General features: G+C 44.4%; 1 protein-coding gene across 13 annotated transcripts in view; it reads left to right on the top strand.

Annotated features, from left to right (window-relative positions):
• Positions 1-494: 494 nt before the first annotated feature.
• Positions 495-13591, top strand: part of eif4g3a (eukaryotic translation initiation factor 4 gamma, 3a) — a 49341-nt gene continuing 36244 nt past the window's right edge. For 10 of the 13 annotated variants that reach the window (XM_076742725.1, XM_076742670.1, XM_076742734.1 and 7 more), the window contains exons 1-2: positions 495-1080; positions 10214-10286. In XM_076742725.1, coding sequence (XP_076598840.1) covers positions 917-1080; positions 10214-10286 — 237 coding nt within the window. In that variant the 5' untranslated portion in view covers positions 495-916. Of the gene's footprint in view, positions 1097-10213; positions 10287-13591 lie in introns of all 13 variants that reach the window. The other 3 variants (XM_076742706.1, XM_076742680.1, XM_076742699.1) reach the window with 2 other exon arrangements.

Here is a 13591-nt window from a genome sequence, read left to right as displayed (position 1 = left end):
CGCGCGCACATATATTTTTGTTACGCAGACGTGTGCCAGGATTTAGGTAGTACTCACTTGCGGATGCGATGCAGCCAGGAGGACGGTAGATGGCGCTAATAACTCATTAATCCGTATTATAGTCCTGCTGCTGGTGCAGAGTACAGGCATCAACTAGACTGTAAAAATGTGAATACTAGATGTGAAGGATTTTTGGCCATGTAGAAACACAAATTACTAGAATAATTTGTCCAACTTGATGTAATCAAGCATATCTTATTTTCATTGTTTTGAGTTTTAATGTTATCCGTTGTCAGCGACATGTTCTTACATTCTGGACTAATCTTTAATTTTATCGGCCAAGTTTAGGAGTCTGAAACCACGTAATAAAAAAAAAAAAAAAAATTAAAATCAATATTTCAGACACACGAGCCAGGCATTGTATCTGTGTTTGATAGTAGGTTAGTTGATTAGCCGAGCGAAGCCGTAACTGGCCGAGAATTGCCGAATCATCTGTCCTGCCCGGACTGCTGGAAGCGGCCGCAACGCCATGTTGGCGAAGTCTCTCATCTCTGTGAGAAAAAAATGATAGAAAACATACTTGTCGAGAAGAAAAGGTAGATCGCCGAAGGAGGTTGAAGATCGTGGCGATTATTTATTTTGAAAGAAGCGAACCGAGCCGGATCCGCAGAGGTTCCGGACGGGCGAGGGAGGCTAAACCTCCCACCGTCCCCATGAATAGCACCGCTGATCCGAACAGCGACTTTCCATGAAAAAAAGACGTTTGTATTGCTATTCGAGCTTCGTTATCCCAGTTCGTTAAAGGGATTTGGGGCCTGCTTCAAGAATCTGCTACGCTTGCTCTATGCATGCAAGCTAGGCGTTGTTTTTATCAGTATTTATTGAGGTATTGTTTTTATTTGTTGATTTTTTTGCGATGAGTTTGCCACCGAAAGTGGTCCCCAAACCCGCCGCTGTCGCAGTTAGCGGACCTGGAAGTGGCCCCTCTCCGTCGAGCCAACTGCGGGCTACCCTGACCTCCGTGTCTCTGCCGCCGGGAGCCCCAACAGCTCCTCAGCCCGGCGCTGGACCACCACCTCAGTATCCTTTGACATGGGTAACAGACACGTCTTATGATTTTATGCATTTGACTCTCCATTACGGCAGTACCACACGCTGTTATTTTATTAGGGATAGATAATATTGGTTGGATGCGGGGATGATGGTTTCGTTTGGAGGGAGCTGGGAGGGGAGGGGACAATTAGCTAGCTAAGTAAGCTAACATTAGCTTATCAAGCCGGTTGTCAAAGCTAACGGAAATGTCAGTTTGATTTTTGGGAGTTCCTGCTACACTACTGATTCTACTTACGTTTGTGATTAAATATAGCTGTCATTTGAATATATTGGCTTTTAGATTAATGATACATGAGTTGACGTTATTTGGTGTGGGAAAGCTCCATTACCGGCGAGCTATCAGGCTTTCCACACCGGTTACCGGCTTTGTTCAGTTACCGTTGTTGGCTAGCAAGGTGCATTAGCCTCGTTACTGTGCCAGCCAGCTAAATTAACGGTAGCTTCTATGGCTAGCAAGTGCACAAGTCAGTGCAGGCTACGTCGCAGGGGAGCAAAGCCTCATCCGTTTCAGGACGATGACCCGTGGCTTAATATCGGGGTAACGTTAGCCCACATGAGGCCCGGTTAGTGGGGATTGAACGTCCTTTCCAATTTCATATAACATTAGCTCCGTTTTGAAGGGGTGCTACGGTGCACCTTGACGGGCCTGTCAGTGCCCGGGCCGGTGAGCCCTGAGGATGACAGCCTGTAGAAATTAGCACCAAGAAAGTAGCTAGCTAGTTTCTTGACAGTAAATGGTTTATGATTTCATATGAACAGCTTGTTAAAGCATCATCAACTGATAAGTCTTGAAGTGCTTCACAGATATTACACTACGATGATGCGTTTGTGTCCTCCCAGAAATGTGTCTCCAAATATTTATCATGCAGTGTGTGGGTCTTTCAGCCTTTATTGTCCTGGGTACTTGCACTGTCATTTCCTCAAAATGCACCTTCACCTCTGACTCCACACAGAGATAAATCTAGTATTACTCTACCCTACTTTTGGTGGAGTGAAGTCACAGTGGTTATGTCACCTCCTGTTTTATTTACAGCATGGTGGCAGTATTGTGAGAGGGAGGATTAAGTTGACGTCTCCTGCCTGCCAGTGGCAGAGAGATGTGTCTAGTGTGATCTGACAACCCCTGTTGTGGTTTAGCTTTGGGGTGTAATGTCTCAACCTGATTTCCTGCCACCCACGATCACAGCCGCCCTGTGTTTGTGACATCTGTGAGGGGCAGTAAGGAGCTGCTTATGCCAGGTGATGGTGTGAAACCCTCTCTTGCTTACAGTGTGTTGTGATGTTTTTGAATTCTTTGTGAGTTAAATGAGTAAGTCTATCACAAGACAGAAGATAATGATCTCCTTATCTGTTGAGCCATGTCCCCTTTTGACTTTCCAGGCTTTTGAAACGACTGTTAGTTTTTGCTTACCCTACTTTGAGTGCTATGGTAGTAAGTGCCCACCAGTTGAGTACAGAACTGCACCCTCTCATTTTACTCAATGGATGTCTTGTGTTTAAGGGATAGGGATATTTAACAAGATTAGACAAGAATAATGGTAAATATCTCCCTTTCAGTGAAGGAGACAGAACCCCTCTTTGGCGCACTTGTTCTACTTGACTTTTTGGTTCCTTGTGATCATTCTTGCTTAGCTTTAACTATGACTAAAGTGGTCAGTCGTAGTTTGTTCAATATAATGCAATATTTGACTCCTCTTGATGAAGTTATGGCTATTGATCCACTCGTGTACTGTAGGAGTTCCTGTGTCTGTATGAAGTGTACAGGTACAAACCTGTGGCAGACTGCCATATAGTGCAATAGTGGGTTTCTTCAAAGACAATTTGATGTTACTGTAGCTTTTAAATGTCATCAAGAGATTAGAGTTAATCCAGCTTGTTAAATACAACCTGAAAGAATGTATTCAGGGGTTAGAGGTAATATCATGAACACGCTTCAATTAAGTTTAATCCAAAACATCCAATACTCTATAAAGTGTATGTGATATTATATCCACACCTGGAATATTGGGCTGAAAGCACTGATGCCATGCTAGTCTATAAGGTTCACTTAGCTAATGTACTTTTAATTCAATCCAATGCAACAGCCGCACAGCAACGCCTACATCTATGAAGTTTACTTTTATTAGTTTTGTTGTTGACAGTGTGTTGAAGAGGCGTTGTTTCAACTATTTGGTCGTTCTGGAGTTTATGGTTTGTGGTGCTGTGGAATTTAATTGGATTACATTTAATGTTCAGTTTGAATTGTTGAATGTCGTACACTATAATAAAGTATGACTTTTTTCTTGCATTACATAACCATCTGTGCAGTAGGTGGGAGTTTACAGAAAGGATAAATTGTTCTGACATCAAATGAGTGAATTTGCAGGAAAATTACACTAGTCTGCTTTGTCCTGGGACCTCTGTGTCATTTCCAACATCTCCCTGATGGTCCCTGGACCCAGTTTTAGACAGCACTGCACTGCACTGGACTACACTGCATTTCATTTTCATATCTATATGAAAACAGACCCTCTGAGTGTCGCCGCTTGTCTGACCTCTCACTCTCTGGAGACCTCTGAGGTCAGGAGTGTGGGAGCACGTTACGGTCCGTCTGGCCTTGGCTCCTGCTGTATTGGAATTCCCACTTTGAGGATGTTGACATGTTCTTTTGTGGAGTCCTGAGATGCACAGGGGTTCAGAGAAACAGGGTGGTGAAGCGTGTATGTGTGCAGTGCTGGGGGGGGGGGGGGCACAGTTTGTTTCTGTTCCTGGTTACCAGAGAAACGCGCAGCGCATGCGTCTGCTGCTGCACTTTCCAGACAATGGCAGTACTGCTTAGCATTCAGAGCGAGAGGCCAAGGTGGCGCTTCCCACCATCTGCCAACAAAGGCCCAGGTCACCCAGCCTGCCTCAGCCCTCCCTCATTTCCTTCCATCCCCCCACAGCTCACCTCACCCCACTACTGGCCCAGCTGAGAAAACTCAGGGCTTCTCCCCATTTTTCCCCTGCCTGTCTCCCCGGGCATCCCCTCCAACCCCTCAGCTTTCATGGTACAGTACTTTCATCTCCCTTTGAAAAGGCCCACTCCTTTTCTCCCTCACAACTTTCCAAGTTTTTTTTCCTTCAGTTCTTTGTCCTCATGGTTTGTGTTTTTCTTTGGACAAAGGGATGACAGCATTTGTCAATAAAGCAGCGATGTTTAATTCAACCTGGGAGCCGGGCATGTAGCCACAGCCAGCGTTAGTTATGACATGCAACTATGAAATGTACGTGCCCAGCTGGGAGCTCACACAGCACAGTAGTCCTGTATTTCAGGACAGGTGTGCGCAGCCTGCATGAGACGACGATCTCATGAGCATACTCACTGTGGGGTGTTATAAATAAACTGCTGAGTTGTTATGAGCCAGCATGCAGGACTGTTCTTTCCAGAGAGGGAGTGGCCTGTCGAGGAAGACATTCTGCACGCTGTCAGTGTTTTTAGTCGCATTTACACATCATTGTGGATGTTTTCTTTAATCATGAATAAACAGCTATATTCAATCTAGAAAAAGCAAATACAACCAGTAATTAATGGAAAAGCTGTCGTCTTCTGGTTATAATCACATTGCTTTGAACTGTTCTATGATACTCGGTATTTGCAACAAACTCCGTGTGTGTGGAGATCCATCCCACCCACACTGTGATGCAGTAAAGCGGATGGTGGAGTTGAGAATGATCACGCCCGCTTGTCAACAATCAGTGCAACATCCTTTGCCGATACAGTGTCAATGTTGCTGTTGGAGCAAGAATTTATGCTGTGTCTTCTAAGTGTACCGATGCAATATATTGTGTACTGTTAGAATGCACTGCAGACAGAGTTGATAAGGGTTTATAGGTGAAGTACTGTAAACAGCAAAGCAGCGCTAGTCATGTTAAGCAACCATTTCTGTCAGCTGTCCCTGTTCTCATGCTCTTGTTGGTGTCAGCCATTTATTTCAGTCCTCTGTTGTCACACATTTCAGAAGTCCTTTCCTTCAAAGCCTAATCTGAATAAAAAATAGACATTTCATGGTGAAAGTTGCGTTTGGTGAGTAGTTTAGTGCTGTTTGTTGGCACTGTTGGCTTCTACTGGCAGGCGTTTTTTGTCAGCTGGGTCGGTTTTCATTGTTCAGGCAAGTGGTACTGCTGGCTAAGTTCAGTGCTGCTGCTGTTTTAAACATAAACCAGTAACCTCGTGATGATGTATTCCTGGCTGCAGTTTCCAACTACTGGCCTGTGTTTCTGCTTCCGCCGCAGGGTCTCCCAGCAAATTCTTCATTTCTTGGTCAGTGCAATTTGGCTCATATAATTTATCACCTGTGTCTGACTCACAATGCAGCAACAGAAATTCTTATCCATTCCATCAGACTAATTCATGTTTTCTCAAGTAGTTGTGTTTCACAGAGGGTAGCTGTCACTGCAAGATAAAGAAAGGACAAGGTTACGTCCACTGTGTTTACTGACTGTACTAACAGGAAGCATTTTACATTTTTGAACACACCTTGGCAGCGTTTCCGAGATGCACAATGCAGCGTTCTGGCTGCCAGTGGAGTTTTACCCTCCAACAAATATACACTGTAGATATACGGTTGAAAGTTCCCATGTCTCTCTTAAAAGAATGCAATGTGTCGGTCTTCAGATCATCACTTGTTGGAATGGCACCAGCAGACTCAGCTTACGTGGATTAAAAACTATTCGGAGCATCTTTAAATCGGAGAAGTCCTCTCTGTACAGGCCTTGTGAAATCGTCTCAGGCTTTAGAAATACTTGGCCTTGTCATCATCATGTCATCATGGTCTTATTAGTAATTGAAACCCAAAGTAAGTGGTAGCTTGAATGTGGATTTACCCATTAAACAGTAACAGATTATTATTATTATTATTATTATTTTAATTTCAGTTCAGTACAACTTGATTTATCCTCCGAGGGGCCAATTGGTATTTTGGTTTTTACGTTTCTTTCTGCATCTACCTCCTTTGTAGTGCAGACTGACTACCTGTTTCCTTTAAAACCAAACACAATCTGTGCTGTAGAAATCCAGAACCATTGTTCCTTCAGATTTGGCTTGCTCAAGCAAAATCCACCAACCTATCACCTGTCGTTCATACTGGAGTGAAAGAGCAGTCTCAGCAACAGCAGGCAGGCAGTGAGAGCTTTGTGAGCTTTATCCAACTGTGTGTGTGTGTGTGTGTGTGTGTGTGTGTGTGTGTGTGTGTGTGTGTGTGTGTGTGTGTCTCTAAGAGTGGCCAGTGGGCCAGCAGGGAGAAGAAGGGTTTGTGTCTGCACCATCTGGGCCGTCTCCTCTCACTTCCTGTGCCTCCACTCTGAACAACCCACTGCACTGAGATTTCCAGGTAGCCTGTGTCGTTGAAGGAGACACGGCTCTTGAAATGCATGCCATATTTAGGTAACACGAGACTCGCTGCTGTGCCAAAGAAATTGCCTGTGTTTTATTACGTCGAAGTGCAGACATTAGGGTTTGATTTACTGATATTTGTCTGCAGCGCAGTCAAGTCAGCAAAAACGAAGCTCACCTCTCACTCCTGACCCTCACTTGCCTTGTTTTCTTGGGTTTTTCATGTGATTTATTCAGGGTTGAGGTTGCTAACTACACAGCTGCGATTCATTAATTTATTCAGGAATGGCAGATTGCAGTTTATTGAGCTGTAGCATCCTCCCCATCATACCCCAGCTATTTGTGAGGCTGTATTTCCTCCTGCCTTCCCCTTCCTCTCCCGTTCATACACTTAGCACATTAATGGCTTTACAGTAAGCTAATGATGAAGCAGGAGCCACAGCAGCTTTTACCTCCTAATTGAGGCTTACAGGTCATTGTAGAGGTCAAAGGTCAAGGAGGAGTGGCTGAAGCTACTTTATGATCTTCTAAGAGACAAAGGGTCAGCAAGTGCCTGTCATAGGCTGTGGCAGCAGACTTGTTGGAGACCCAAATTTTGCCTATTAACAACAATCGACACAGCGGTCCGGCGTCATTAGGAGCTTTCAAATGTGAGCTTCGTTCCACAATGTATGCATGAATGTGGATATTTGCAGACAGTGTCATAAGAAACCTGTGGCCCGTGTCTTTAGTACCCGGGATCGTTGAAGCGTAGTTCATTTAGGGTTACGAACCTTCAATCCTCCTTCATCTGGACGCTAAATTTCTTCGGCCTCAGTGAGGGTCGAATGTTGGATGATCAGCCACACTGAGACTCTTATTGCCTGAAGTCTCTAAGTTGACATTGTGCTTGCTCTTTCTCCTCAAGCAGAAAATTAATGGACATCAAACTAATGACTAAATGTCTAATTAGTGTAGTCAGCCACTTTCATGGCTGTGCCTGATATATGTCGTAGAGCTTGCCTTAAAAGTGTCTGCATCCATCTGGTTACCTGGCCACCCACATGGAGGACTTAGATGGTGTTTTACTGCAGGACATTTTGTTTTCCCTGTGTGATCACCTGAACATGACCGCGCAACAACATTCAAACTGGTATCCAGGGCATTGGAATATTTTTACCACCAGCAGTAAACCTGCAAAACTAAGTACAGAATCTTGTTGTTTAAGTGCATCATATTACATGAATGGACGTCCACTCGTAGACAAACTTGTAGAGAAATTTTGCCGCAGATTGTCTGAAACAAATACATTTTTAGGCACAGAAGTAGATTTACTTTGCAAGTTGTTCAGAGGGCAAACAAAACTGCATGTGTTTTTCAATTAAATCCATTTCTTTGGGGTGTTGCATAAATGTCAGTTTGCTGTGGAATAGATGTTATGTTCTGTATCGCCTTTTGAGTTTCCCCCAGAACGTGATATGAAAAACTATTCCAGCTAAAGGCTCAACACAAGTGTTCAAAAAGTATGCCTACCGCTTTCTGGCTAAACAACATTCTGCTGTCACTACAGGTGTTTTCCTTCTGAGATAACAGAAATCTGCATACTGGCTTTGAGCCATTTAAATAATCTCTTGTTTTTACAATTTGGCTGCAGTTGTAAGAAGATCCAGTCTGCCAAAATACCTGGAAGATTTCCACATCTCATCTTACCCAGTCGTTTCTGCCTTTGCTTTTCCTGCTCTTGCCACTGTTGGCGACAGCCCCTGACCTACAGGTGGATTCACTCCTGTGACTCCAGCAGGTTGAACCCTGGTTTCGCAGCATGTACGTCTTGCTGCCGTCCTTCTGTTCACCGTCCCTGACACAGTTGCCCCTACCCGCCAGCGGTCATGTAGAGCAGACAGATCAGGTTGCCTCACTGTTGATAGCCCCTATCATCCGTGTCGCTCTCTGTCACCCACCACACCTGGGTCAAGAAGCATTTGCAAGTGATTATTACTATTGATTTTCTAACCGGCTTTGTGCTTTGTGGCATTGGATGCACCACAGTAAGACTGTTCAGATCATGAAAGGTAATAACCAAGTCGCTGAAAAATATAGACAACTTTCAGTGGATTGTTTTCAGTCTTCCTGATACTCTTGGCACAGCGAAACAAAAGATAAACACGTAAATACCGTGTTGCCCATAGCACAGTGTAATTGTGCTTGTCCTCACCTAGACTATCATGTCAGCATGAAGAGACTGAGCCTCTAATTACTCCTAATTTCAGTGTGTGTGCGTGTGTGTTTGTGTGCGTGCACTGTGTGTGTTGGGGGGGTGGGCGTGTTGTTTTCCCAAATTCTCCGACAGTGAAACAGATAACGCTTCCTGCTGTGCCTCTGCTTTTTGAAACGTAGCCCTCTTTTTAAGCGATTCTTTTCTTTCCATATCTCCCTCTCTCCCTCTTGTTGTCGGTTAGGAGTAGCGGTGCTGGCAGGGGGCCAAAAGAGACGACGGCCCCTGCAGGCGAGAACGGAGTAAAGGAAGAGGGTTTAAGGGGCCAGTTTACTCTGTCACAACTGCTCGTCGGATGGTAGCTTTCTGAGGCAGGCGATCTGACATTCACACCCGCTTCGTGCCGTGATTGGTCGGCTGTGCGGCGGTGACAGCGTCGGGTTTGAACTTCTGTCTCACCTCCTTTTTTTTATTTGTTACACAACTATTTTTGTTTACTTGTAAGGTGAACAGCTGAGTGCAACAGTATGAATGTGCTCTAGGACTGTTATCTATATGCAGTATCTCCTTCCCCCAAACAACACTGGCTTTTCACCCCGCCTCGGAGTGTGCCTATAAACATTTCTGATTTCCAACATAGTGGGACAACATGTTGTATGAAATAATTCTTTTCTATTATAATCCTGCCCTGGGGAAAAGAGGGGCGTGATTTGAGTGAAAGGAAGAAAGCCAGACGTTCAGTTTCCCATAAACCATGTGACCAGCAGTCTGTGAGTGTGTCTGTCAGAGACAACTGCCTGAGCAGGTTACTAACCGCAGGGCTTCCCTCTTTTATGCGGCGATTGCACATTCCCCCTTTTGTCTCCTCTAACATCTGAGTGTTGGGTCCTAAGTGAGTCTCATTATTACATGTTTCAGAGGCCTGACAGAAAGTTATCTTGTGGTTTGTGTTCAGACACACCTAAGCATTAATAGGGCTAGGAGTGTTGTGGGTTTTTGCAACTGTTGGGGCAAGAGGGTTTTTATTTGACCTATTATGCTGCTTTTAGTGTAAGAAAAGAGGGTTAATATCGGATGAAGTTTGTACCTTTGTTATTGCTTTGCAGTTGTCTGATCTGCTCTGTCTGCCCTCTTGTCCGAGGTGGTCCGGAAATCCATTTCAGATTTTCCCTTTAACACTTGCAAAATGGTGAAGGTACATAGTGTACTCAGAGATGGGGCATTTTGGGCGGGGTGGAGTGGTTGGGGGATCCTTGAAATCTAACTACGCGAGCCATCGGGGTTTGAGGAAAGCCCTGTGGATCTGAATCGGCTAAATGCATTGCATACAGTGTAGAAGGAAGTAATTTCAGCAGAGTTGTCAGTGTTTGATAAAACAACAAACACATACGAGGTCAAGTCTCTTCATGTGGTTCAGTCAGCAATATTCAGACTTAAACGGGCCTGACATGCATTCCTAAAACATGACAGGAATCTTACCTGTTGAGCGTCTAACTCTTATCTAGCTTTCTGGTCTGCAGTTGTCTTTAGAGTTTTCCTCAACGCACTTCTAGAATCCCACGGGTTCAGCCATCCCTGGACGACCGAATCTTCCCCACACAGCCTGGAGTCGCTGCAGTCTACAGCGTGAGTGACTGCACCAACATATCCACCTGCATGCTGCAGCGCATGTACAGAAAATGCACACTTCAGACACGCGTGTGAGACTTGGCTCTAAAATGCAGACTGGATGTGGTTGCATACACTTTCACCATGACCGTACCAAAAACATTTGGTCATCCGTTGCCAGATTATTAAGTACATCTGGCTAAAACGAATGCAGTCTTTTGCCCCCCCCCCCTCCCCCAAGGTTACAACGTTTCAGAGGTGTTGGTTCGTCTTTATGGTCATTTTGGAGGCTGTTATTAATTTTGGTGCTGTTGAACTGCATTCCATCTTACTGAGAGGGGTTTCTGCCCTCATTGAGTTCAAAAGGGTGGACAAAATAATAGAAACCCCTCTCCGCTTGACAGTCAGTTTTGCTCACCAGCCACTGTGGCTAGTGGTTTTCCGAAGTTACTGGCCTCTTGGCATTTTCACTTGTTACTTGTTGGGATGTTTTACTTGATTACAGTTGACTATGGTGTGCTGCAATTTATGTGAGGTGAAGTGAGTGAAGATTTAGAACCCTTTTAAATGGAAATGAGTGCTGTGAACACCTAAATCAAGACTGCATAAAACGTTAACACTACAGTCATCAAGTGTTCAGCTTTGATAAAGTTGTGCATAAACCTTCTTTTGTATGAAGACTTGCAACTGATTAAGACAAAGACATAAAGAGAGTAGTTCTTATGTATGGGTGCAGATGATTAATTGAAAATATAATAACTAGTGAAAAAACTTTGTCTATTTAAATATTTATTAACAGCAGTATATAATACGAAGCAGAAGAAATCTATGCAGTAGGGAACAAATTCATTTTGTCTAATCAACTAAAATTTATAAAAGTCCTAAAAGCAATTTTACTTTACGTTGTATGTGTGAATGTAAGAGTGAAGGAGAGAAATGAAAGATCCTCAACGCTTTCATCATCACATCCATCCCTTTTCTGCCGGGCTCTCTGCTTCATGGCCTTCGGCCTTCGAGACCAGAGGCTTCCAGCATGCCACAACTTGATGGCTGAGCCTGAATCACACTTTGAGATGGAAGCAGAGTACAGCTGTAAAGTCAGCAGGTCTGACAAGGTCTGACTCATTAGACTGGCCTGCCAGTCACTTTTGACCAGCTTCATGATACTGAATCCCCACCAACAATCATCTGCTGAAGCAATGATGCAAAGGATGAGGGCATCCACATGGAGCCTGTCTGGTCAGTCCTGGCCTCGCTGCCAAATGACCTCAGGCCAGGAGGTTACCAGGGTCCTGGTACGGCCTTGACTTTAGAAGAGTCTCCTGGTTCAGGACCTTCCCCACCTTCACCCCAGACCTCAGCAGCACAGTTTCAAAGTGGTGATGAGCTCCTACAATGCAGAGTCACCAAAATCTACAACAATAGGTCTAAGACATGACATGTTTTACAAAAATTGTATAAAATCAGTGACTTCTAATGTTCTGTGTAGTCATTCATTTTGTTTACAAAAAAAAAGAACAAAAGGCTCCCACGCACTGTCCTCGACACTTGCAATCAGAAGAATAACCTGATGAACGTCTGTGCGCTGAAATGTTGAAATGAATACATTTCTCTGATTGTAGAGGATGGTGTGCGGGGGTCTTTTGTTCACAGCGTATGCCTAGAATGTGAGATACTCTCCATTATTGAAGGGCGAATCGGCAATGAAGCTAACATCTGGTTTGTCCACTGATCGAATACCCACGAAACACACCTCCATCTTCCCTGCTGTTGCCCAACTGCCCCACCAGCTCCTCTTCCATCACTGCGCTGTCTGTTGAACTGTAGCCGTCAGGAACTTTGTGGTTGCTCGAGCTTCTTCTCAGATCTATTTAGGTTCCTTTAAGTACTTACAACTTACAGGCCTTTATTCACCCTTGAGAAAACATGAATTGACTAACGTTATGAATAACCTAGCCATGTCGCAAACTTAATGAGTTTATGCTTGCTGCTTAACAAGCACAGTGCTCGATGGTCATATCTGTGAGCGGTTGACCTTTCTTGCTTATCACATGTATTGTGTGCTGTTGTGAACGGCGTTCCCATCTCGTCACATTTGACCAACTTCATGAGTGCTCTGATTGCAAGTGTAGAGGACAGTGTGTAAAGGACTGTGCAGGAGTCTTTTGTGCTGATGTGTGGACTCATGATCTTCTCCTAGCTCTCCATCAGGCGACTGCGCCTGACATGATAAATGCATCGTAGACGGACTCCACTAAAACCGTCTTTGCTTGTTTAGTCACAATGTTTGGCCGATGGAAATTTCGTCATCCTTTATGGTTTTAACTACTTGTCTTTACCCCTCCGCTTCTCACTGCCGTATGCTCTACAATTGGTGCAGTACGTGATTTTCCCGATAAAATCATATGATCACCTATGATCACCTGACCTCCGCTTTTGGTTGAATAGTCTTGTCTTTTTCTTTGTCTCCTCTCCCTTTTCATTTTCACCATCAGGTTGCTCTTGTATGTTGTCAGCTCTCTGGGTTTTATCACATCTGCTATGTGCCACCACATCGTAGCTTCCCCACAGGTCCTCTTGTCCAGGTTGTTGGTCACTGGTGTGCAGAGCAGTAGGCCTAACATGGATGGACCAATGGAAAGAGCAAACACTGTGTGCATTTTTCATTTTAGATTTTTTAACATTGTGTCACAGTAATTAGGGTTTTTTGACACTGAATACTCTGGAATATGTAAACAAATCTCTGCAAGTGGTTGTGTAGTGTTTATAGGCACAGTAAACATGCGTCTGTGTGTAGTTTTTTTTTTTTGTATTACCTATAGGGGAAGGCATGCTTGCTGAGACATTATGCTGTGATCTGACCGCAGGAGGCCTGCTGTGGAAATGAGTCACCTCAGGGGACCTCTGCCATTCACTGTCCCCTTCAGGAGTTAATTAACATTTCCTGTATCTGATCTTTGTCATAATAATATTCACATAATTCTTGCTGTTTTATTTTATCCTCCTTGAGGCATCAATATGTGAGTTGGGGGCTTCAGGTTGACAGTGAAATCTGGGGGAAAAAACCCCAAATTTATTTTCACACACTGTCCCTTTAATGAACTTTGGGGCCATTTATTGTCTCGACCTTGGTGAACAGCCACACCTACTGTATCTCCCCAAAGACAGAAACAAACCTGAAACGGCACCCTGCCTTCCCCGGAGGATCTTTGCCTGATGTGACAGTCAGCCTTTGCAAGTGGACGTGAAGCTGTACAGCGATCCATGTTGAGCTCTGCTGTTTGCAGACCCTCAGTGCTCTGCTGCACTGTTGTGGGCTTCTC

This window comes from Chaetodon auriga, chromosome 2, assembly GCF_051107435.1.
Source record: "Chaetodon auriga isolate fChaAug3 chromosome 2, fChaAug3.hap1, whole genome shotgun sequence".
NCBI lineage: Eukaryota > Metazoa > Chordata > Actinopteri > Chaetodontiformes > Chaetodontidae > Chaetodon > Chaetodon auriga.
The sequence above is the reverse complement of the archived record's forward strand: the minus strand, read 5'-3'. Positions and strand labels throughout refer to the sequence as shown.